We start from the raw sequence: 20,062 nt of genomic DNA, 5'->3' as shown, positions 1-20,062 counted from the left end.
CATTTATTTCTCACAGTTCTGAAGGTTGTGAAGGCCATGATCGAGGTGCTAGTAGTTTTGGTGTCTGTGAGCACCTGCTGCCTGGCTTGTAAACAGTCACCTTCTCTCTGTATGCTCATCTGGCAGAGAGATCTCTCTCTCTGTCAAGTCTCTTCTTCTAAGGGCACTAATCCCATTGCTGAGGCTCCACCCTCATGACCTATCGACTTCTTAAAAGTCCTACCTCCTAATATCATCACATTGGGGATTAGGGCTTTATGTGTAGGGGACACATTTAATCCATAGCAACTTGTCAAATAAACTAAGGTGGTGCATGTAGTATCCTCATCTGAAGACATCTGATCACCAACATAACTCTAGGTGGTTTCTTTTTTTTCTTTTTTGAGACAGAGTCTTTGTCACCCAGGTTATTGTGCAGTGGCACGACCTCAGCTCACGACAACCTCCGCCTCCCAGGTTGAAGCGATTCTTGTGTCTTAGCCTCCCAAGTAGCTGGGACTACAGGCATGAGCCATCACACCCAGCTAATTTTTTGTATTTTTAGTAGACATATGGTTTCACCGTGTTGGGCAGGCTGGTCTCAAACTCCTGACTTCAAGTGATCCGCCTGCATTGGCCTCCCAAAGTGCTGGGATTACAGGCGTGAGGTACCATGCCTGGCCTACTTTAGGTGGTTTCTGCCCAGTACTGTGGAACCTGTAATCACACAGTCTAAGGTACTGCTGATCAGGACAGCTTCTAAAAGGTAGTGCCCAATCCTCGTTTTCTCTATTGATATTTTTTGAGACAGTCTTGCTCTTGCTCTGTTGCTCAGGCTGGAGTGCAGTGGCGCGACCTCAGCTCATTGCAACCTCTACTTCCCGGGTTCAAGCAATCTTGTATCAATCGAGAATCCGAGGTTTAAGCAATTCTTGTACCTCAGCCTCCTGGGCAGCTGGGATTACAGGTGTGCTCCATTACGCCTGGCTAATTCTCATATTTTTAGTAGAGACAGAGTTTCACCATGTTGGCTAGGCTGGTCTTGTACTCCTGACCTCAAGTGATCTGCCCACCTCAGCCTCCCAAAGTGCTGGGATTACAGGCATGAGGCACCGCGCTCAGCTGGTAGTGCCTTTCTAAATGCTGCCTTAATGCGTGTACTGAGGCAGCTTGCCATCATCTCAGGAAGGTCCATGCAGTGGCTCTGGAAATCACTTGATGATTTGGAAGGAAAGACCAAGTGAGAGTGACTGAGGGTGGACGGGATGGAGTAGGCCAATTATGAGAGCTTTTCAACTAGAGGAGGGGAATAAAGTTGTGCTCCCAGCTGCCAGGCGCTGCTCCACTGACCTGACATGCCTTAATTTATTCAGTACTCACAGCACCCTGAGATTTGACAGCTGAAGAAACCATGATTGACTTTTATTTTTTTGAGACAGAGTCTCAGTGTTGCCCAGGCTGGAGTGCAATGCTGCGAACTCGGCTTATTGCAACCTCTGCCTCCTGGGCTCAAGTGATCCTCCTGCCTCAGTCTCCCGAGTAGCTGGGACTGCAGGCACCGTGACTAACTTTTAAAAAATATTAATTAAAGCACTTAGGGAGGCCAAGACGGGCAGATCACTTGAGGTTGGGAGTTCAAGTCCAGCCTAGCCAACATGGTGAAACCCCGGCTTTACTAAAAGTAGATAAAAATTAGCCAGGTGTGATGGCAGTGGCCTGTACTCCGTGCTACTCAGGAGGCTGAGGCAGGAGAATCACTTGAACCTGGGAGGCAGAGGTTGCAGTGAGCCGAGATTGTGCCATTGCATTCCAGCCTGGGCAACAGAACAATATTCTGTCTCTAAATAAATAAAATAAAAGCAAATAATATTAATTTTTATAGATCCATACATCCACATAAACTTCAATAAATTCATATATATAACCACATATAGGCTTTTAAAATTCTTTTTTCTTCTTTCTTGCTTGGCTCTTTCCTTCCCAGTTGTCTCTCTTGCCCTTCCTGCTGTCGTCATCCTCCCCTCTTCCCCTGCGTCCTGGTACCCCGTGTTAGGAGCCTAGTAAATATCCTTGCGTATTTTTCTACTTGTATAATCCTACGCACACACATGCTTGCATTCATGGGTTTTGGGTCATTGTTTCGCAAAAATGGAATCGTATATCTTAATGTTTTTTTCTTGCATCTTGCATTTTTCATTAAACGGTACCCCATGGAAAATCTGTCTCTAATTGCAACTACATTAATGGGGTAGATATACCACCATTTATTCATCCATCCCCTATATGGATGGGCATTAAAAAAAAAAAAAAAAAAAAGCAAGAACTAGAGAGATGGTGAGTCACCCTGGGTTATGTGCTGAGTTAGCAGGGGAGCCAGGATTCAACTAGAACCTGTGCCCCTAATGACTCCACACTGCTGCTCATCTGAACATCCTGGCAGGGTTGGGAGGGTGACAGTCTGAAGCAAGAGCCTAGTGACTACAGGGAAACCATTACAAAGTTTAAATGAGGGAGAACTGAAGATAAGCACTCTCTCAAAATAGGGAAGGATGCTTCAGGGTACTTCAGATAGTTGGGGAACCTAAAAAGAACATTCTCTGCTATCAAAGGGTCCCTTTCATATGGTTTCCTATGAGGAAACCTTTCAGGCAATTCAAGATTATATTTAAAAAGTGATCAATACCCGAGGTCAGGTGTTTGAGACCAGCCTAGCCAACATGGTGAAATCCTGTCTCTACTAAAAGTAAAAAATTAGCTGGGTGTGGTGTCACACGCCTGAAATCCCTGCTCAGGAGGCTGAGGCAGGAGAATTGCTTGAACCTGGGAGGTGGAGGTTGCAACGAGCCGAGAATGCACCATTGCACTCTAGCCTGGCGACAGAGCAAGACTCCATTTAAAAAAAAAATTGTACCCCTCTGCCCTGCTACTGATCTTGTAGATTGTATTGAAGCTATAGGTAGTAGTTTCCCTGGGGAATTAGAATATCATATTCACAGATTACGGTTGTTTAAATGACAAATCTGGTCCTATTTCTTACTCTGAATCAAAAATTGGACCCTTGGGCCCAGCTGATAGGAGCCGATGTGTATACTGGGCAGGGGGACCATTACCACCCCAGTTCTCCCAGTTCTCCAGTCTTCCTGCTTTGTTGTTTTGAGGGTTGGCTCACCGTTTGCTTCTTTTTCCTGCCAGGTAAACAGATTCAAGTGTTATCGGGCCACCTGCAGTGGGTTTACTGCTGTTCCATCTCCCCAGACTGCAGCATGCTGTGCTCTGCAGCTGGAGAGAAGTCGGTGAGTCTCCAGCATTATTGCTTTAATTCCCTGAGACATGGAGGTCTGAAGTGGTGGCCTGGTGTGTGTGAGGGAAGATAACCAAGCGTTCTCAAAATCATCCACAGATCCACCCTAATGGAAGGCATGTTGATAGGCCGTGGCCGCCACCTGCAAAACTCCCTTCTGATTTGCAGTTTGACATGAGCCCAAAGATAGGAGGGATTTGGAAACAGATTGCTCCTATCATCAGAAGGCTGCTTCCCTTTACAAATAGGAAGACGATTGCTTTTTAAATGTGTTTTCTTCTTGAAGTCTGAGATTTTAAAAGTTGCAGCCCACATGTGAATCCAAATTTCCTTTGAACCATCACATTTGAATCCATCGAATTCGGATTTCCAATTCAAATCATGTCAGTGCAGTTACTTGTTGAACATTGTCCTGAGATCCTGTTAATTGAAAACAACAAACAGGTATTAGATATCTAAGAACACTTTAGGAGCAGCTGGTTTGAATTTTGTGTTGCATTGAACCACTTGCTGTGACTGAAGGGAAGGTGGAGAGCTCATCATTTGGTACAGCCCAGGTGGTTCATCATTCATTTGTGGTTTGGAACTATGAGGGCTTTCTTAAAGGAATGAAAATAAAATCCTCCTCTTAATCCTTCCCACAAAGGTTTAAAGTGATGAGCTAGGTCAGAGGCACAGTCTTGGGACAGGTTTCTGTGGTTGGCAAACAAGGTGGGGGTGTCAAATGGCTTGGCAGGCTGCCACTACTTTGTGGGGTGGCCCAAGTTCACATCTGATCCTTTTAAAAAAAAAATTTGAGGCAGTCTTACTCTTTCGCCCAAGCTGGAGTGCAGTGACGTGATCTCAGCTCACTGCAACCTCCACCTCCCAGGCTCAAGTGATTCTTGTGCCTCAGCCTCCTAAATAGCTGGGCTTACAGGCGTGCACCACCATGCTTGGTTAATTTTTGTATAGTAGAGATGGAGTTTTGCCATGTTGGCCAGACTGGTCTCGAACTCCTGTCCTCAAGTGATCTGCCCACCTTGGCCTCCCAAAGTGCTGAGATTACAGGTGTGAGCCATCGTGCCTGGCCACTGACATTTATTTTTTTATTTATTTTTTTTTTCGGAGACGGAGTTTCGCTCTTGTTACCCAGGCTGGAGTGCAATGGCGCGATCTCGGCTCACCGCAACCTCCGCCTCCTGGGTTCAGGCAATTCTCCTGCCTCAGCTTCCTCAGTAGCTGGGATTACAGGCACACGCCACCATGCCCAGCTAATTTTTTGTAATTTTAGTAGAGACGGGGTTTCACCATGTTGACCAGGATGGTCTCGATCTCTTGACCTCGTGATTCACCCGCCTCGGCCTCCCAAAGTGCTGGGATTACAAGCGTGAGCCACCGCGCCCGGCCTGACATTTATTTTTAAGTGGAATAGATAGCACGTGGCTCAGGTCTTAATCAGTATTTACTACCCTGTTGGTAAACATGACTCAGCAGCAGACTCAGAAGTCTCTATACATGTGTTTCAGCTGGGTCTTCCTAAGGCCGGCCTGGTTTATTCTCCTTTATAGTGAGCTCCTTGAGCATGTCCATTGGTTTAAATCCTCCAGAATCTAGACCAATTACCTTGTTTAAACTGTAAGACAGGTTCTAGTAGAGCTGTAGAAAAGGGATAGAGAATCATCTTCACCTGGCCGCGGGGCCCGCGCAGGGAATGGTGGTGGTGCCTTTCTCTCCCTCCATTGGAGTCCCAAGCACTTTGCTTCTGCCCTAACAAGGCACTTGTTACTTTCCACAGGTCTTTCTATGGAGCATGCGGTCCTACACGTTAATTCGGAAGCTAGAGGGCCATCAAAGCAGTGTTGTCTCTTGTGACTTCTCCCCCGACTCTGCCTTGCTTGTCACAGCTTCTTACGATACCAATGTGATTATGTGGGACCCCTACACTGGCGAAAGGCTGAGGTCACTCCAGTAAGGACTGAATCCCTGCTATGACTTTCTTGTGGGGGGACTGATGAGAAACCTGCCTGGGATTAGACATTTCTCTTTTAGAGTCTGGGACATGGAAGGGAACAAGCTGATAAAAAGGCGGCACAGTGAGTCTCTTTTTCTTTCTTTCTTTTTTTTTTTTTTTGAGACAGGAGTCTTGCTCTGTCACCCAGGCTGGAGTGCAGTGGTGCAATCTTGTATCACTGCAACCTCCACCTAACAGGTTCAAGTGATTCTCCTGCCTCAGCCTCCTGAGTAGCTGGGACTACAAGTGTGTGCCACCATGCCCGGCTAATTTTTGTATTTTTAGTAGAGACAGGGTTTCATCATGTTGGTCAGGCTGGTCTCGAACTCCTGACCTCAGGTGATCCACCCACCGCGGTCTCCCAAAGTGCTGGGATCACAGCATGAGCCACTGCATCTGGCCTGGTTCATTCCTTCTTGTGATGCATTGTCAATTAAGCCCTCTCAATTAGCTCTGAGTGTCTTTCAGTCTCCCGATTCGGCTGTGTGTACTTCTTTGGAATCAGCATTATGAAGCCTCAATATGACTCTTTATTTCCATTTACTAATAACCGTAGTAACAAGTTCAGAAAGAGCCTCTTCTCGAAACTGTGCTTTCCAAAATGAGTTTCATGTTCTGACAAACTTGGTCTCCTTTTTCCTTTTGTCTCTGTTGTTTCATGAAGCAAATAATAGGCAGTCCTATAATTATCATGTATCTTAGCCTAAAAAAGACTTGCAGTTTCTACTGTGGCATTAACGTGAGAGCTGACCTACTTTGCATAAGCAAATTAGCACAAGGAAGTGTTAGTAACCCTGCAGCCCCTCCACAGGACACCTGGAGCCTTCTGAGATGCGCTTTTTTTCCTAGTGTGTAAAATCCCAAGCTTTTCCACAAGGGGCACACAATGCATCTTGAGCCCTTTGGTGGCCAGGGCAGTTTGGCTTCCTGCCTGGGGTGACGATGGAGGGTAGAGAGCAGCCATCACTCCAGGCCTGCCATCCTGTTTCTTTCCTTCTCAGCCACACCCAGGTTGACCCCGCCATGGACGACAGTGATGTCCACATTAGCTCACTGAGATCTGTGTGCTTCTCTCCGGAAGGCTTGTACCTTGCCACGGTGGCAGATGACAGGTAACGAAGGGAACTCTCTTTATGTGGCCCCAGCAAGTGCTTGCAAGTAATGGCAGCAAGGCCCTCCTGGTCTGGCCCTGGGTCAGCTAATGTGTGGGTGTTCTTTCTCCCCATCCAGACTCCTCAGGATCTGGGCCCTGGAACTGAAAACTCCAATTGCGTTTGCTCCTATGACCAATGGTCTTTGCTGCACATTTTTTCCACATGGTGGAGTCATTGCCACAGGGTATGTATCTTAGCTGAACAGATGGGTGGTGGTTTCTGCTGAGTATATCATGTAGCTTTTTAAGGAAGGAAACCATCTAGAATTTTCTTGCCTATGAGGATACCTTTAAAGCAATTCAAGATTATATAAAACTCAAATGATTGATTCTGCTAATACAGTGTGCCATTTTCTCTGAATATTTAACCTAAATGTAATTAAAGACCTGTAAGTCATGCCACCTAATGGGCCAGGTTCACAAAGGAGAATAAAATTGAGACGATGCATAATATATGGGAAACCATTTAGGGCTAAAAGACCACTTTACAGGTAACATCTGTAATTCAGTAGGTGGCACTCTTCCCTCTACTACTTTTGAAGTAACAGTGGTCAGATTTAGAAAGGGCTGTGCTGAGAGAGAGCACTTTGGTATCAAAGGTGTCTTGAGTGTTTATAATCCTATCAGCAGCCTTAATTATTCAGCAGCACAACTTTTACATCCATTTCCACGGTCAGGATTACACGTTTCACTTTCTGAAGTCTCCTCCTCTTTCCAGTCAAAGTAGAAATATTAATATCCATCACAATGTAAACATGAATATCCAAGTTCTGTCTTAACACATCATCGGTTTCTGTTTCATTTCAGGACAAGAGATGGCCACGTCCAGTTCTGGACAGCTCCTAGGGTCCTGTCCTCACTGAAGCACTTATGCCGGAAAGCCCTCCGAAGCTTCCTAACAACTTACCAAGTCCTAGCACTGCCAATCCCCAAGAAAATGAAAGAGTTCCTCACATACAGGACTTTTTAAGCAATGCCACATCTTATGTATCTTTGTAACAGGATAAATCTGCCTGGCAAAGGAGTTGTTACAATAATGGGCCAAACATCTGGTCTTGGATTGAAATAGCATTTCTTCGGGATTGTGAATAGAATGTAGCAAAACCAGATTCCAGTGTACTAGTCATGGATCTTTCTCTCCCTGGCATGTGAAAGTCAGTCTTAGAGGAGGAGATTCCACTTGTGCGGCAACAGAGCCTTACCTTAAATCTTCATTCCAGTTACAAACAGCAAGTGTTGAACTCTTTCTAGTCGTTTTGATTCAAAGTGCAGTTGTTTTGATTCTATAAGTAAGTGGGCCTCCAGAGCCTCTCTAGTGGCAGAGCAGCTCATACTCCCTCCACTGGGAAGGATGGCTCCTGCCTAGTACCTGTCCTTGTGTTTCTGATGCAGTGGTAGCATTGGTTCAGGTTCTCTCCTGCTGTGGTCAGTTGCTTTGACGTTGGCCAAAGTGCTTTTCTTCTTGGGCTCCCTTCTGACCTGCAGGACAGTTTTCCTGGAGCCATTTGGTATGAGGTATTAATTTAGCTTAACTAAATTACAGGGGAATCAGAGGCTGTGCTCCTGGCTGATCCAGACACTATTACTGGCTTTTTTTTTTTTTTCTTTTTAAATGGTGTGCATGTGCAGGAGATGACAAATTTGTGTGTCAGATTATACAAGGATGTATTCTTAAACTGCATGACTATTCAGATGGCTACTGAGTTATCAGTGGCCATTTATTAGCAACATATTTATTTGTATTTTCTCAACAGATGTTAAGGTACAACTGTGTTTTTCTCGATATCTAAAAACCATAGTACTTAAATTGAACAGTTGCAAAGATGTCTTAATTGTGTAAAGAATTGGTGTTATGACTTAGGTGATACTCTTATGTATGAGATCTGTCTCTGCTGTTTAACTTCATTGGATTAATCAGCTGGTTTCAACTCTACCGCGAAACAAAAATAGCTCCTTAAAAGTACTGTTCTCCTTCAGTGGCATGTAGTTATCTAATCAAGACACCTCATTCAAACAAAATCTGCCTTAGGAAAGTTTAATATATTTTAAATTATTTTAAAAGAGATACAACATCTTATTCTTTAGCTTTCTTAATCGGTGCTTTATGGAGGCCAGTGTAACGTTACGTGACTTGTAGAGAAAGTTGAGGAATTTCCTCTACCACCTTTGTTGCTTGAAGAAAAACATTTCTTTTCAAAATGAGAGGCTTTCATTGAAGGAAAGAAAAAAACAGTTAAAAGCTTTTGGCTCTGTTTCATTTTTTTCCCATTAAGAAAAAAAAAATCCCGTTTTCAAACAAGCAGGGCTGGGCGTGATGGCACATGCCTGTAATCCCAGCACTTTGGGAGGCTGAGGTGGGAGAATTGCTTGAGCCCAGGAGTTCAAGATCAGCCTGAGCAACAGAGTGAGATGAGACCCCGCCTCTATTAAAAAAAAAACTTAGCCAAAAAACTTAGCTGGGTGTGGTAGTGGTGTGCACCTGTAGCCCCAGCTACTCAGGAGGCTGAGGTGAGAGGATGGCTTGAGACCAAGCCATTGAGGCTGCCGTGAGCCATGCAGTGGAGCCGTGATTGCACCATTGCACTCCAGCCTGGGTGATAGAGCAAGACCCTATCTCAAAAAGAAAAAAAAAATTTAGCTGGACATGGTGGCATGTATCTGTGGTCCCAGCTACTCAGGAGGCTGAGATGGGAAAACTCCTTGAGCCTGGAACATGGAGGCTGCAATGAGCCATGATTGTGCCATTGTACTGCAGCCTGGGTGACAGCATGATCCTGCCTCAAAAAATAAACATATAAGTAGCATAGCAGAAGAGCTGGGAATGGATTGACCAGTGTTTACATTTCACGGTAAACTTGAAGTTCCAGGTATAGCAGAGGCTGAGACTCTGGGTGGTTTGAGGCCTGGTTGGCCGTCAGATTTAGCTTCAAACTTTGCTGCTGTCATTAAGGGGGTGACTCCTCCACAGATAAAGGGAATAAGTGACTTTTTCCATTTGACAGTTTAAGAATTTAACACTTACATAAAAAACAGCATCCAAAGAAAGTTTATTCTGTGATATTAGAGATAGAAGGTTTTCATATAAATGCAGGTTTGACAAAGTCAGCATCTTTCTGGCTGTCCAAGAAGAGTCACTTGTAACACAGCCAGCAGGCTGCTTTGTTTTTTATTTTAAAGAACACTAACATACAAATGCATGATTGCTGTAAAATAAATGTTAAATCTGTACAAAAGTCCCCGTCCTTCCGCAGTTCTAGATTTAGAGTCAGGCTCAGTCTCACTTGCCCCGCTCTTGTATTAAACAATTGTGTTTTATACAGCCTCTGGCCCACAGTGGCATAGTTTAAGGCTGTATATTATCTTTAAAGTTCTTTCTTGTCATCCACATCAATTTGGAACCTGCTGGTAACTCTTCTACCAGAAGGTAAATAAAAAAATGAGTTTTTAACTTAAGACTATTCAGCCCATTTTATAAGAGTATAGTAGTTTTGGCCAGACATCCATTAACATCTATTTAAATTAGATACAGACACAATGCTAAATATTAGAATCATAAATGTAATTTTGGAGATGATGTTTACCTTGGGTAGGAAGATACTTGGACCATATTAGATTTGAAAGCTTTCTGTCCCAGAGCAAAATGGGGCAGGCTAATTCCCTGTCATCCAAGCAACTAAAAGGTGAAAGCCTTATGACTTTCAAATAAAAAAGGTATATTTTTTCCCTATGAAACATGGGCAGTGTAATGTGAGTTACACATTAAAATTATTTTGTACATCCCCGCTCCAAACCACCACAAAAATGGTACTTTTTAAATGCCTGCCCATCCTCGCCTAGAAGGGAGTTTTCCAAGATTTGGGGTGACTGGTTCATTACACGGCCCCAGGCAGCAGTTCATCCCGTAACTGTCTTCTGCTCTTCCGTCACTGCTGAGCCCTGAGAATTGTGAACAGCCCTCAGAGCATCTAGGCCTCTGCTACAATCAGGTCTCTGGTGACTTGAAAAGCAGCAATGAGGGAACTCAGCTGGATCTTCTCATTGGTGCCAACAGAAAGCCTGTACCTAACGGAAACCAAACACAGGGTAAGAAAATGCACACACAGCTGCCTTTTCATAAGAGAACAAGCAATCTAGGGCTGAAATCTGTTGAAGGAGTGGGGAGGGGAATTGATGAAACAAATTTACCCTGGGTGGCAATCTTGTATGTGTCCCCCTAACATTTTCTTCTCTGCCCTACTCATTGATTTATAAATTTGATGTTTCAAACTCCTAAGGACAGATTCAGTTTTAAAAATTATTAGGTATCAGGCTGGGTGTGGTGGCTCACACCTGTAATCCCAGCACTTTGGGAGGCCAAGGTGGGCAAATCACATGAGGCCAGCCTGGCCAACATGGTGAAACCCCTGTCTCTACAAAACAACCCACAAAAATTAGCTGGGCATGGTAGTGCATGCCTGTAATCCCAGCTATTCGGTAGACTGAGGCAGTATTGCTTGAATCTGGGAGGCGGAAGTTGCCGTGAGCCAAGATCACATCACTGCACTCTGGCGTGGGCGACAGAGTGAGACTCTGTCTCAAAACAAAGAAATTATTAGGTATCGACAGTGGTGTTCTGAACTGAACTTTGTCCTAACTATACAGATATACAAAATTTATGTAATGAAGGATTATTTCATTGGCAAAGTAAGAGGGAAAAAAATGGAGATTTCCTTCCTCGTAAGCCATTTCACTGGGAAGTTTGGCTGCTATATCGGTGGGCCTGTGGTCTAGTCGGTAAAATAGGACACTGGAGTTCATCTTGCCACCTTTTAAATGCCCAGTCACTGAGAGCAAAATCGTCATATTCACAATGCAATGAGGAGAGGTGACCTAATTTGTGCCTGTGAAAGCCAATGCCATAAATTAGAGTTGGCCTATGCTGACGTCTGTGTTGAACTCGATGCTCTGTCAACTTAAAATGATAGCTGCCAGCTTCACTGGGGGCTAATAACAGTGTTTATGGAACTAAGCAAAGTGGAAAATTGAGTTTGTGTTTACTTTTCTCCCCAATATGCTTTAGTATGCCAAAATGCCTTAATAACAGCTGGGTGGTTGAACTGCAGCAGGCCTCCCAAATAACAAGGGCATTTTCAGAATCAATGTGGCCGAGCCTGTGAGGTCCAAGGAGAGACCTTCATTTCAGATACGTAACTGATCTGAACTTGACTGCTGAGTTTATCCCCATGTTCTTTAAGCAGCTGACGCCCTTCCCCTCATTCCATTCAATGTCACCAGACTAGATTCTACCATATGTGAATGATTTAGGAGAAAAACTGAAACCAAGAAAGTTGAAACGAATACAACAGGGGAAAAAAGGAGGAAAATAATTAAAATTGGGACAAGAAGTACTCACTCAATGTCTGCCATTTTGGTCAATAAATGTATTCGAACTGAAGATGGAAAGTCAACTGGAGGAAAAACAAAATCAAATGAGTTAGGTCTGTCACTCTCCACTGTGAAAAAACTCCCCAGAGGACAAGAGTTTGAACATCAAATCCCCTTAACACCGAACTAGTTGCGCGGCCTCAGTGGACTCATAGAACCACACCTCTAAGAAAGCAAGAACCGTGTTGGTTTCATACATTTTACCCACTCTATTTTTGTGATTCTTTCTGGGGTAGCCAAAAAGGAAAAGGAAAATCAGCAGATACCAAAGTGACGCTAAGAGCACCAGAGGATCATCGCACTGCTCTTAGCAGCTGGGTAGCTCTACAAGTTAACTGGAATGCTGGGTTCCCACTTGCTGGTTTTTTTTTTTTTTGAGATTGAGTCTCACTCTGTTGCCCAGGCTGGAGTGCAGTGGTATGATCTTGGCTCACCGCAACCTCCGCCTCCCGGGTTCAAGTGATTCTCCTGCCTTAGCCTTGGGTATCTGGGACTACAGTCATACACCACCACACCCGGCTAATTTTTGTGTTTTTTAGTAGAAATGGGGTTTCACCATATTGGACAGGCTGGTCTCCAACTCCTGACCTTGTGATCTGCCCACCTCAGCCTCCCCAAGTGCTGGGATTACAAGTATGAGCCACCATGCCCAGCCATATATGTATTTTTTTTTTTTTTTTTTAAGAAATGTGAATTACTTACTGCTATAAAATACCCCTAGAGGAAATAAAGTTAGCTTCCATGTATTTTCACTCTCCCTAGCAGTTCTAGACATTACAAGAGGGTTTTTGGGGGTGGGGGCTAGGGGAGAGAGAGCATTAGAAGAAATACCTAATGTAGATGATGGGTGGATACAGCAAACCACCGTGGCACGTGTATACCTATGTAACAAACCTGCATGTTCTGCACACAGAACTTAAAAGTATAATAAAAAATTAAAAAAAACTAAAAGGTTTCTGGAACAAAGTTTTTTTTTTTTACACTCTAGCTCTGTCACCCAGGCTGGAGTGCAGTGACAAATCTCAGCTCACTGCAACCTCGACCTCTCAGGTTCAAACAATTCTCCCACCTCAGCCTCCCGAGTAGCTGGGATTACAGGCCTGCACCACCAAACCCGGCTAATTTTTTGTATTTTTATTAGAGACGGGATTTCACCATGTTGGTCAGGCTGGTCTCGAACTCCTGACCTCAGGTGATTTGCCTGCTTTGGCCTCCCAAAGCGCTGGGATTACAGGTGTGAGCCATTACACCCAGCTCTGGAACAAAATTTTAAACAGTGGCAAGACAGAACTGCTAAAAAGAAAGGGTCTGATTTATACTTCGTTTCTTTGCTTCAAGAATGAAGCCTCCTGTTCTAACCATCCTTAACCCCAAAGCAGGCCACCTTATTCACAGCTTCTCAGCTAGGGTAATAATGTAAGTTACCTCTATGCACAAACAAGTGTACCTCTGTCAGGATATCGTGCAGTGCCAACCCCTTCAGAGTTTTCAACTCTGTAATATCTAGAGAGGAGCAGTTAAGGCAAAGGGAACAAGTTCCAGAACAAACATACTGCAGAGAATTTTGAATTCAGACCCTGGCAAGTGACTTTTTAAAGTAGGGCTTTTAATCCCAACAACTGTTTCTTTCAACTTGAAGCTGCACGTGTTGGACTCCAATTCTTTTTCTTTGTTTCATCTTCAATAAGGGCTTTCTGAAAGATAAATGTACCTTCTTCTAGTAGAGAATAAAGCCAATTGCATTTTCTTCCTTCCTTCCTTTCTCTCTTTCTTTGAAGTGATGCAATCTCAGCTCACTGCAACCTCTGCCTCCTCAGTTCCAGCAATTCTCATGCATTAGCCTCCTGAGTAGCTGGAACTACAGGCACCAGCCACCACGCCCAGCTAATTTCTGTATTTTTAGTAGAAATAGGGGTTCACCATGTTGGCCAGGCTGGTCTCAAACTCTTGACCTCAAGTGATCTACCTGCCTTAGCCTCCCAAGGTATTCGGATTACAAGCGTGAACCACCGCACCTGGCCCCAAATGCATTTTCAAAAAGAGATTGTATCACTATTCCTAGCGTTTAATTTCACAGCACAAGAGCTATCACTATCACTGACCACTTGAAAATTACTGCATCTTCAATGCCAAGGCCTAAGCTTTTCTCCCATCTGGGAGTGAAGCTGCTTCAGGCCTTCCCCTGGCTTGAAGGTCAGTGCCCTTCAAGAACTCTGGAGTGTTAAAGACAAGTACCCACTCCACCTACAGACATCTTATTCCCACAACAAGCTGACCAGAGTCACCTGAAGCCAGTCGTCCTTTGCCAGCAAGGTGTGGGTGCTAGCTGCAGCCTGAACTCCTGAGGCCACCTTCAGGTCTCAGTGGCCAGGAGGTCATGAGAAAGGATACTTCTGTAGGCAGTGGTGAAATCTTGATTCAACATCCAGTCCAGGATGTTGGCGATGTCTGACTTGAGCGGATGCCCGGTGCAGGTGTAGACAGTCTCCTCCGTCACCTTCCCGAAGGCCATATTGGTGCTCTGCAGACAGAGAGGGAAGGGGGAGATCACAGTGGCTATCACTGTAGCCACCAAGTTGCAGGGAGTCAAGAAGAAACTGCAGCAATGCAGATGGACAGCAAAGTTCCACGGGCACAAGGCAATTGGAACCCCACGTGTTCAACAGCGGGAAGAGTCGCTCATCAGAGGATGCCATAGCTTGTTGGCTATTACAGTGCCAAATCCTTCCCACCCTTTGCCTTCTTTGCAACAACTGATTCTTTTTGTTTTATAAAAATTTTGTTTTTCTCTGTTTTTTGAGACAGGGCCTTGCTGGAGTGCAGTGGCATGACAGTGGCTCACTGCAGCCTCGACCTCCTAGGCTCAAGTCACCCTCCTGCCTCAGCCTCCTAAGTAGCTGGGACTGCAGGTGTGCACCACCACACCTGGCTTATGTTTTTTTTCTTAGTGGAGACAGAGTCCAGGCTGGCCAGAGTCCAGACAGTTGCCCAGGCTGGCCTCTAGCTCCTGGGCTGAGGCAATCCACCTGCCTCGGCCTCCCTAAGTGCTGGGGTTACAGGCGTGAGCCACCATACTTGGCCTACAACAGGTGATTTTTTTCAATTAATCAGAATACAAAGTGAGGAGGGGAAATCTAGCAGGTTATGAGATCAAGGTCTTACCAGTTGTAGATTTCTCAATTTACAGATTGGTCATGCTGTTGCTTAGGTCTTTCTTCAAACACTATTGCAAAACAATGACTCAAGATTTGCTGGGACCAGGCCGGGCACAGTGGCTCACGCCTGTAATCCCAGCACTTTGGGAAGCCCAGGTAGGTGGATCACTTGAAGTCAGGGGTTAGAGACCAGGCTGGCCAACATGGCAAAATCCCATCTTTACTAAAAAATACAAAAATTAGCTGGGAGTGGTAGTGGTGCCTATAATCCCAGCTGCTCAGGAGGAAAGAGACTCACTTGAACCCAGGAGGCAGAGGTTGCAGTGACCTGAGATCATGCTGCTGCACTCCAGCCTGGGCGACAGAGCAAGACTCTGTCTCAAAAAAAAAAAAAAAAAAAAAAAAAGATTCGCTGGGACCATACCTGCAAAATGTTCAGAGCCCTGCGCATGTCTCCGCTGGAAAGGGTGACAAGTGCTTTCATTCCATCTTCACTTATATCAACTCTGAAAGAAATACGCAAAAGGGATTTACGAGGCCCCCTGAGAGCACCAGCCTTCACCAAAGGAACAAGATGATCTGGAGTGATTAAGCCTTCAAAGGACTGAAGGGAAGAGAGGAAAAGAGTTATTTCCTGATCTATATGATCTAGAATTCACTCTGGGTTTTAGGGACCTGGGCTTCACATTAGTAGTCACAGCCAACCAAAATCAAGAACAGCTAGTACTTAGGAACGAGCATTCTCCCGTGAAGCCAGTGGCCTTGAATTCTGCTCTCTGGGGAGGACAGCGGCCTGGCACAATCCACGATCACACAGCCAAAACTCCTCCTTTACAACGAGCAGCCACTCAGGTCGGCTACTTGCTTGGCATCTGATTACACAGAATGGGATGTCTCAGAACCTTCCCTTCTAGTCTAAAAAGGCTGGAAGCATCTTTGCAGAAGGGACTCGGCAGCATGCAGTTTCCAATGACAAAGAAGAGTAGGAGGAAATTGGGACAGCTTCCAGGGGAGGATGGAATCAAGAAAAATGAAGAACCAAATGACTTTTATGAGGAATGGCCTCGAGACAGCAGAGAAAATGACAGCAGTAGACGGTCCCCAAGGCTCACCCTGTGTTAAGTACTCTGCTAAGTCATTTTCCAACATCTCCTCTACAAATGAACCAGCCAGCCATCGCAGAGGCCTGTTTCTACTATGCTGCATCCTCAATGGCTAGCAAAATACTCACTTCTCTTCTTCTACGACATGTTCCAGGCGGGGAACCATGAGTTCAGGTGTCAGGGGACCGAACCGAAACCTCGTACAGCGGGACTGCAAGGCGGGGATGATCTTTGACAGATAGTTACAGATGAGGCAGAATCTGGTATTTTCTGTGAATTTCTCAATTACTGGTGAGAGAAAATAAAACCACCTCATGTCAAATTCCATTCTGATTTTTCAAGGAACCCAGAAATCTTGAACTTTTCCATGGTCACAAGGGTATAGGAAAAGATTCAAGACTGCAAACAAGTGAGGGCGTTGGCCGGGCGCAGTGGCTCATGTCTGTAATCCCAGCACTTTGGAAAGCTGAGGCAGGAGGATCATTTGAGGTGAGGAGTTTGAGACGAACTTGGGCAACACGGCAAAACACGATCTCTCCTAAAAATACAAAAATTAGTCAGGCGTGGTGGTGCGTGCCTGTAATCCGAGCTACTCGGGAGGCTGAGGCAAGAGAATTGCTTGAATCCGGGAGGTGGAGGTTGCAGTGACCCAAAATTATGCCACTGCACTCCAGCATGGGTGACAGAGTAAGACTCTGTCTCAAAAAAGAAAGGATGCAAACAAGTGAGGCTGCAGCCTGGGAAGAGACAGGGCAGTGCTGGCCTGTTCAGATCAGAGACCAGCCACTCCTCTTTTTTTTTTTTTTTTTTTGAAACAGTCTCACTCTGTTACCCAGGCTGGAGTACAATGGCATGATCTTGGCTCACTGCAACCTCCGCCTCTGGCGTTCAAGCGATTCTCTTGCCTTAGCTTCCCGAGTAGCTGGGATTACAGGCGCGTGCCACCGTGCCTGGCCAAGTTCTGCAGTTTTAGTAGAGACAGGGTTTCACTATGTTGGCCAGCCTGATCTTGAACTCTTGACCTCAAGTGGTCTGCCTGCCTCAGCTCCCAAAGTGCTGGGATTACAGGCGTGAGCCACCACGCCCCGCCTAGCCACTCCTCTTTCATAAACTGGTAAACATGCCTCGGTGGGATTTTACAAAATGCTTCCTTTTTTACCACTTGCCATGATTCTGGCACTTTTGCCATGTAATCCCATTAAGATTATGAGACTGCTTCTTGTCCTTTTACATAAAATTATATTTGGCAGGTTGATGATTCTTCACTATGGGCCAGGACGAGGACAGCTTTTTGCAGACTTTTCCATGGACACTCTCTGGAGGCCTTAGGGCACTCAAGGGAGCAACAGCCCGAACAGAGAGATGCTTATGATCCAGTTCCATTCTGTAGGTACCCAGTGTTCTCACATGGGGATCTGCCCAGACTGACAGTCACTCGGCAGAACAAGATGCCGAAGAAAGGCTGCCAAGCTTCTAGGACCAGAAGATATTCTCACTGTCCTCCTCCTCCTCCTCTTCTAAAACATGTGCTGCCATCTACTCCCTCCCCACAAACTCCTAAAGATCGTTCTTCTCTCAAAGCTGATTCACTTGGAATCTTAATGAGAGATTACAAGTATCATTTAAGAGAAAAGCACTGCATTAGGCCCCTGAAGACAGACAAATCCCAGGGTGCTCTCCCTCCTCCTGCCGAATCATTCACTTGGCAAGCAGTAATGTCAGCTCTCTGAGTGCACCTCAACTTCAGATATTCTCTTCCTAGCTATTGTGGTTCAAAGGGTACCATTAGCAGAAAGGACTAGCCAATCGTTTAGGGATGAAAGATTTTCCATACCCTGTCCCATGGAAAGATATGAATTCCCAACCCTGAAATTGAACTCAGTGTCAAAGAAGGTTGAACACCAGTGATGGGCCAGACTTAAAAGTTCGCACAGGGCTTAGTCCTTAGGCTGCTGAAAGGGAAGGTCCCACTAGGTATCTTGCCTGCATCATCAGATGGGAGACACAGAAAAAGGTGTACAGATTTCTCTGGGCCAGAAGATGAAAACCGAAAGCAAGCCATGCTATATCTCATGTCCAAAGTTCCTAATTCTCCTGTAATCCCAGCACTTTGGGAGGCCGAGGCGGGCAGATCACCTGAGGTCAAAAATTCGAGACCAGCCTGGCCAACGTGGTGAAACCCCATCTCTACTAAAAATATAAAAATTAGCTGGGTGGCACATGCCTGTAATCTCAGCCACCTGGGAGGCGGAGGTTGCAGTAAGCCAAGAGTACACCACTGCACTCCAATCTGGGCGACAGAGGAACAAACAACAAAACAAGAAGAAGAAGAAACAAAGTTCCTAATTCTCCTTGCAGCGTGCTCTGCAGCCCACACGCTGCACAGTGGCTCCGCTTACCTCTTCTCAAGGCATTCTGGGCATCCTGAGTCATGGCATCTGCTTCATCCAAGATCACCAGCTTAAAGCCTTTCCTAGAAAAACAAATGGTGCTGTCTAAAGATGTCTTCAATCTCACCTCAGTATCTGAACCCAAACCTGCATATTCCCATTGGTGCCATCAGGCCCTGTCTCAGAAAGGCTATTTCTTCTAGAACTTTGACCAAGGCAAACATCTTTGGCCACTCAGAGACGAAACGGCCCATCACTCTTTCAACCCTTGGTGGGAACTGAGGACTGATTTCTTTGCTTCTGTGTGCTGTGTCCTCTGGTACTGTCACCTTCCTTCCATAGAGTACCCTATCATGCCAACTGCTTTCTCCATCTCCTTCACTCAGGTCTCAGTCTTCTCACCCTTTTTCTTTTTGTTTGAGATGGAGTTGTTTGCTCTGTTGCCCAGGCTGTAGTGCAGTGCTGTGATCTCAGCTCACTGGAACCTCTGCCTCCTGGGTAGCTGGGATTACAGGTGCCTGCCACCATGCGCAGATAATTTTTGTATTTTCAGTAGAGACAAGGTTTTACTATGTTGGCTAGGCTGGTCTTGAACTCATGACCCCAGGTGATCCAACCGCCTAGGCCTCCCAAAGTCCTAGGATTACAGGCATGAGCCACTGTGCCTGGCCCTCACCCTTTTTCTTTATTTTTTTTAGCCACCATCCTACTTATTCTTCCTGATCTCAATTTATTTTTGTTTAAATTCAAACTAGCTCATCCAGTCTTAGGGTAATCTAACCAGCTCCCAGGAACTAAAAATGAAGTTAATGTTTCCCTAAAGAACTTGGTAATACAGGCTGGGCTCACGCCTGTAATCCCAGCACTTTGGGAGGCTATGGCAGGCAGATCGCTTGAGCTTAGGAGTTCTAGACCAGCCTAGGCAACATGGGGACACCCCATGTCTACTAAAAAATACAAAAATTAGTTGGACATGATGGCTTGTGCCTGTAGTCCCAGCTACTCGGGAGGCTGAGGCTAGAGGATCATTTGAGCATGGGAGGTAGAGGTTGCAGTGAGCTGAGATCATGCTATTGCACTCCAGCCTGATAGGGGGAGACCCTGTCTCCACAAACAAACAAACAACAAAAAAGAACTTCCTAACACAGGTATATACAGCTGTAGATAACATTTTCTTTGAATACTTGCATTATAACACTTCTTACTACCAACCCTGTTATCCCTTTTCCGTGGCTGCTTTCAACAAAGTCACTTTTTTTTCAACCCATATAAACTGGCAAAGGAAAGGATTAAAAAATTAAACCATATGCCGGGCGCGGTGGCTCAAGCCTGTAATCCCAGCACTTTGGGAGGCTGAGGCGGGTGGATCACGAGGTCAAGAGATCGAGACCATCCTGGTCAACATGGTGAAACCCCGTCTCTACTAAAAATACAAAAAATTAGCTGGGCATGGTGATGCGTGCCTGTAATCCCAGCTACTAAGGAGGCTGAGGCAGGAGAATTGCCTGAACCCAGGGGGCGGAGGTTGCGGTGAGCCGAGATCGCGCCATTGCACTCCAGCCTG

At 45.4% G+C, this 20,062-nt stretch overlaps 2 protein-coding genes across 4 annotated transcripts in view; one reads left to right on the top strand and one right to left on the bottom strand.

Annotated features, from left to right (window-relative positions):
- Positions 1-8,668, top strand: part of WSB2 (WD repeat and SOCS box containing 2) — a 30,024-nt gene extending 21,356 nt beyond the window's left edge. For all 3 annotated transcript variants that reach the window (XM_032241068.1, XM_032241081.1, XM_032241076.1), the window contains exons 5-9: positions 3,172-3,272; positions 5,058-5,230; positions 6,275-6,385; positions 6,504-6,611; positions 7,234-8,668. In XM_032241068.1, the coding sequence (XP_032096959.1) occupies positions 3,172-3,272; positions 5,058-5,230; positions 6,275-6,385; positions 6,504-6,611; positions 7,234-7,396 (656 nt within the window). In that variant the 3' untranslated portion in view covers positions 7,397-8,668. The remainder of the gene's footprint in view (positions 1-3,171; positions 3,273-5,057; positions 5,231-6,274; positions 6,386-6,503; positions 6,612-7,233) is intronic.
- Positions 8,669-9,448: 780 nt separating this feature from the next.
- RFC5 (replication factor C subunit 5) overlaps positions 9,449-20,062 on the bottom strand; it is a 15,560-nt gene continuing 4,946 nt past the window's right edge. Inside the window, exons 5-11 of the mRNA XM_032241092.1 lie at positions 18,508-18,581; positions 16,237-16,396; positions 15,430-15,511; positions 14,242-14,371; positions 13,276-13,353; positions 11,819-11,873; positions 9,449-10,488 (exon numbers count right to left, since the gene is read on the bottom strand). Coding sequence (XP_032096983.1) covers positions 10,392-10,488; positions 11,819-11,873; positions 13,276-13,353; positions 14,242-14,371; positions 15,430-15,511; positions 16,237-16,396; positions 18,508-18,581 — 676 coding nt within the window. The 3' untranslated portion in view covers positions 9,449-10,391. The remainder of the gene's footprint in view (positions 10,489-11,818; positions 11,874-13,275; positions 13,354-14,241; positions 14,372-15,429; positions 15,512-16,236; positions 16,397-18,507; positions 18,582-20,062) is intronic.

The sequence above is a fragment of the Sapajus apella genome, unplaced genomic scaffold (assembly GCF_009761245.1).
Source record: "Sapajus apella isolate SASKATOON/1434 unplaced genomic scaffold, GSC_monkey_1.0 scaffold2, whole genome shotgun sequence".
Classification (NCBI taxonomy): domain Eukaryota; kingdom Metazoa; phylum Chordata; class Mammalia; order Primates; family Cebidae; genus Sapajus; species Sapajus apella.
This window is presented reverse-complemented; position numbering and strand designations above follow the sequence as displayed.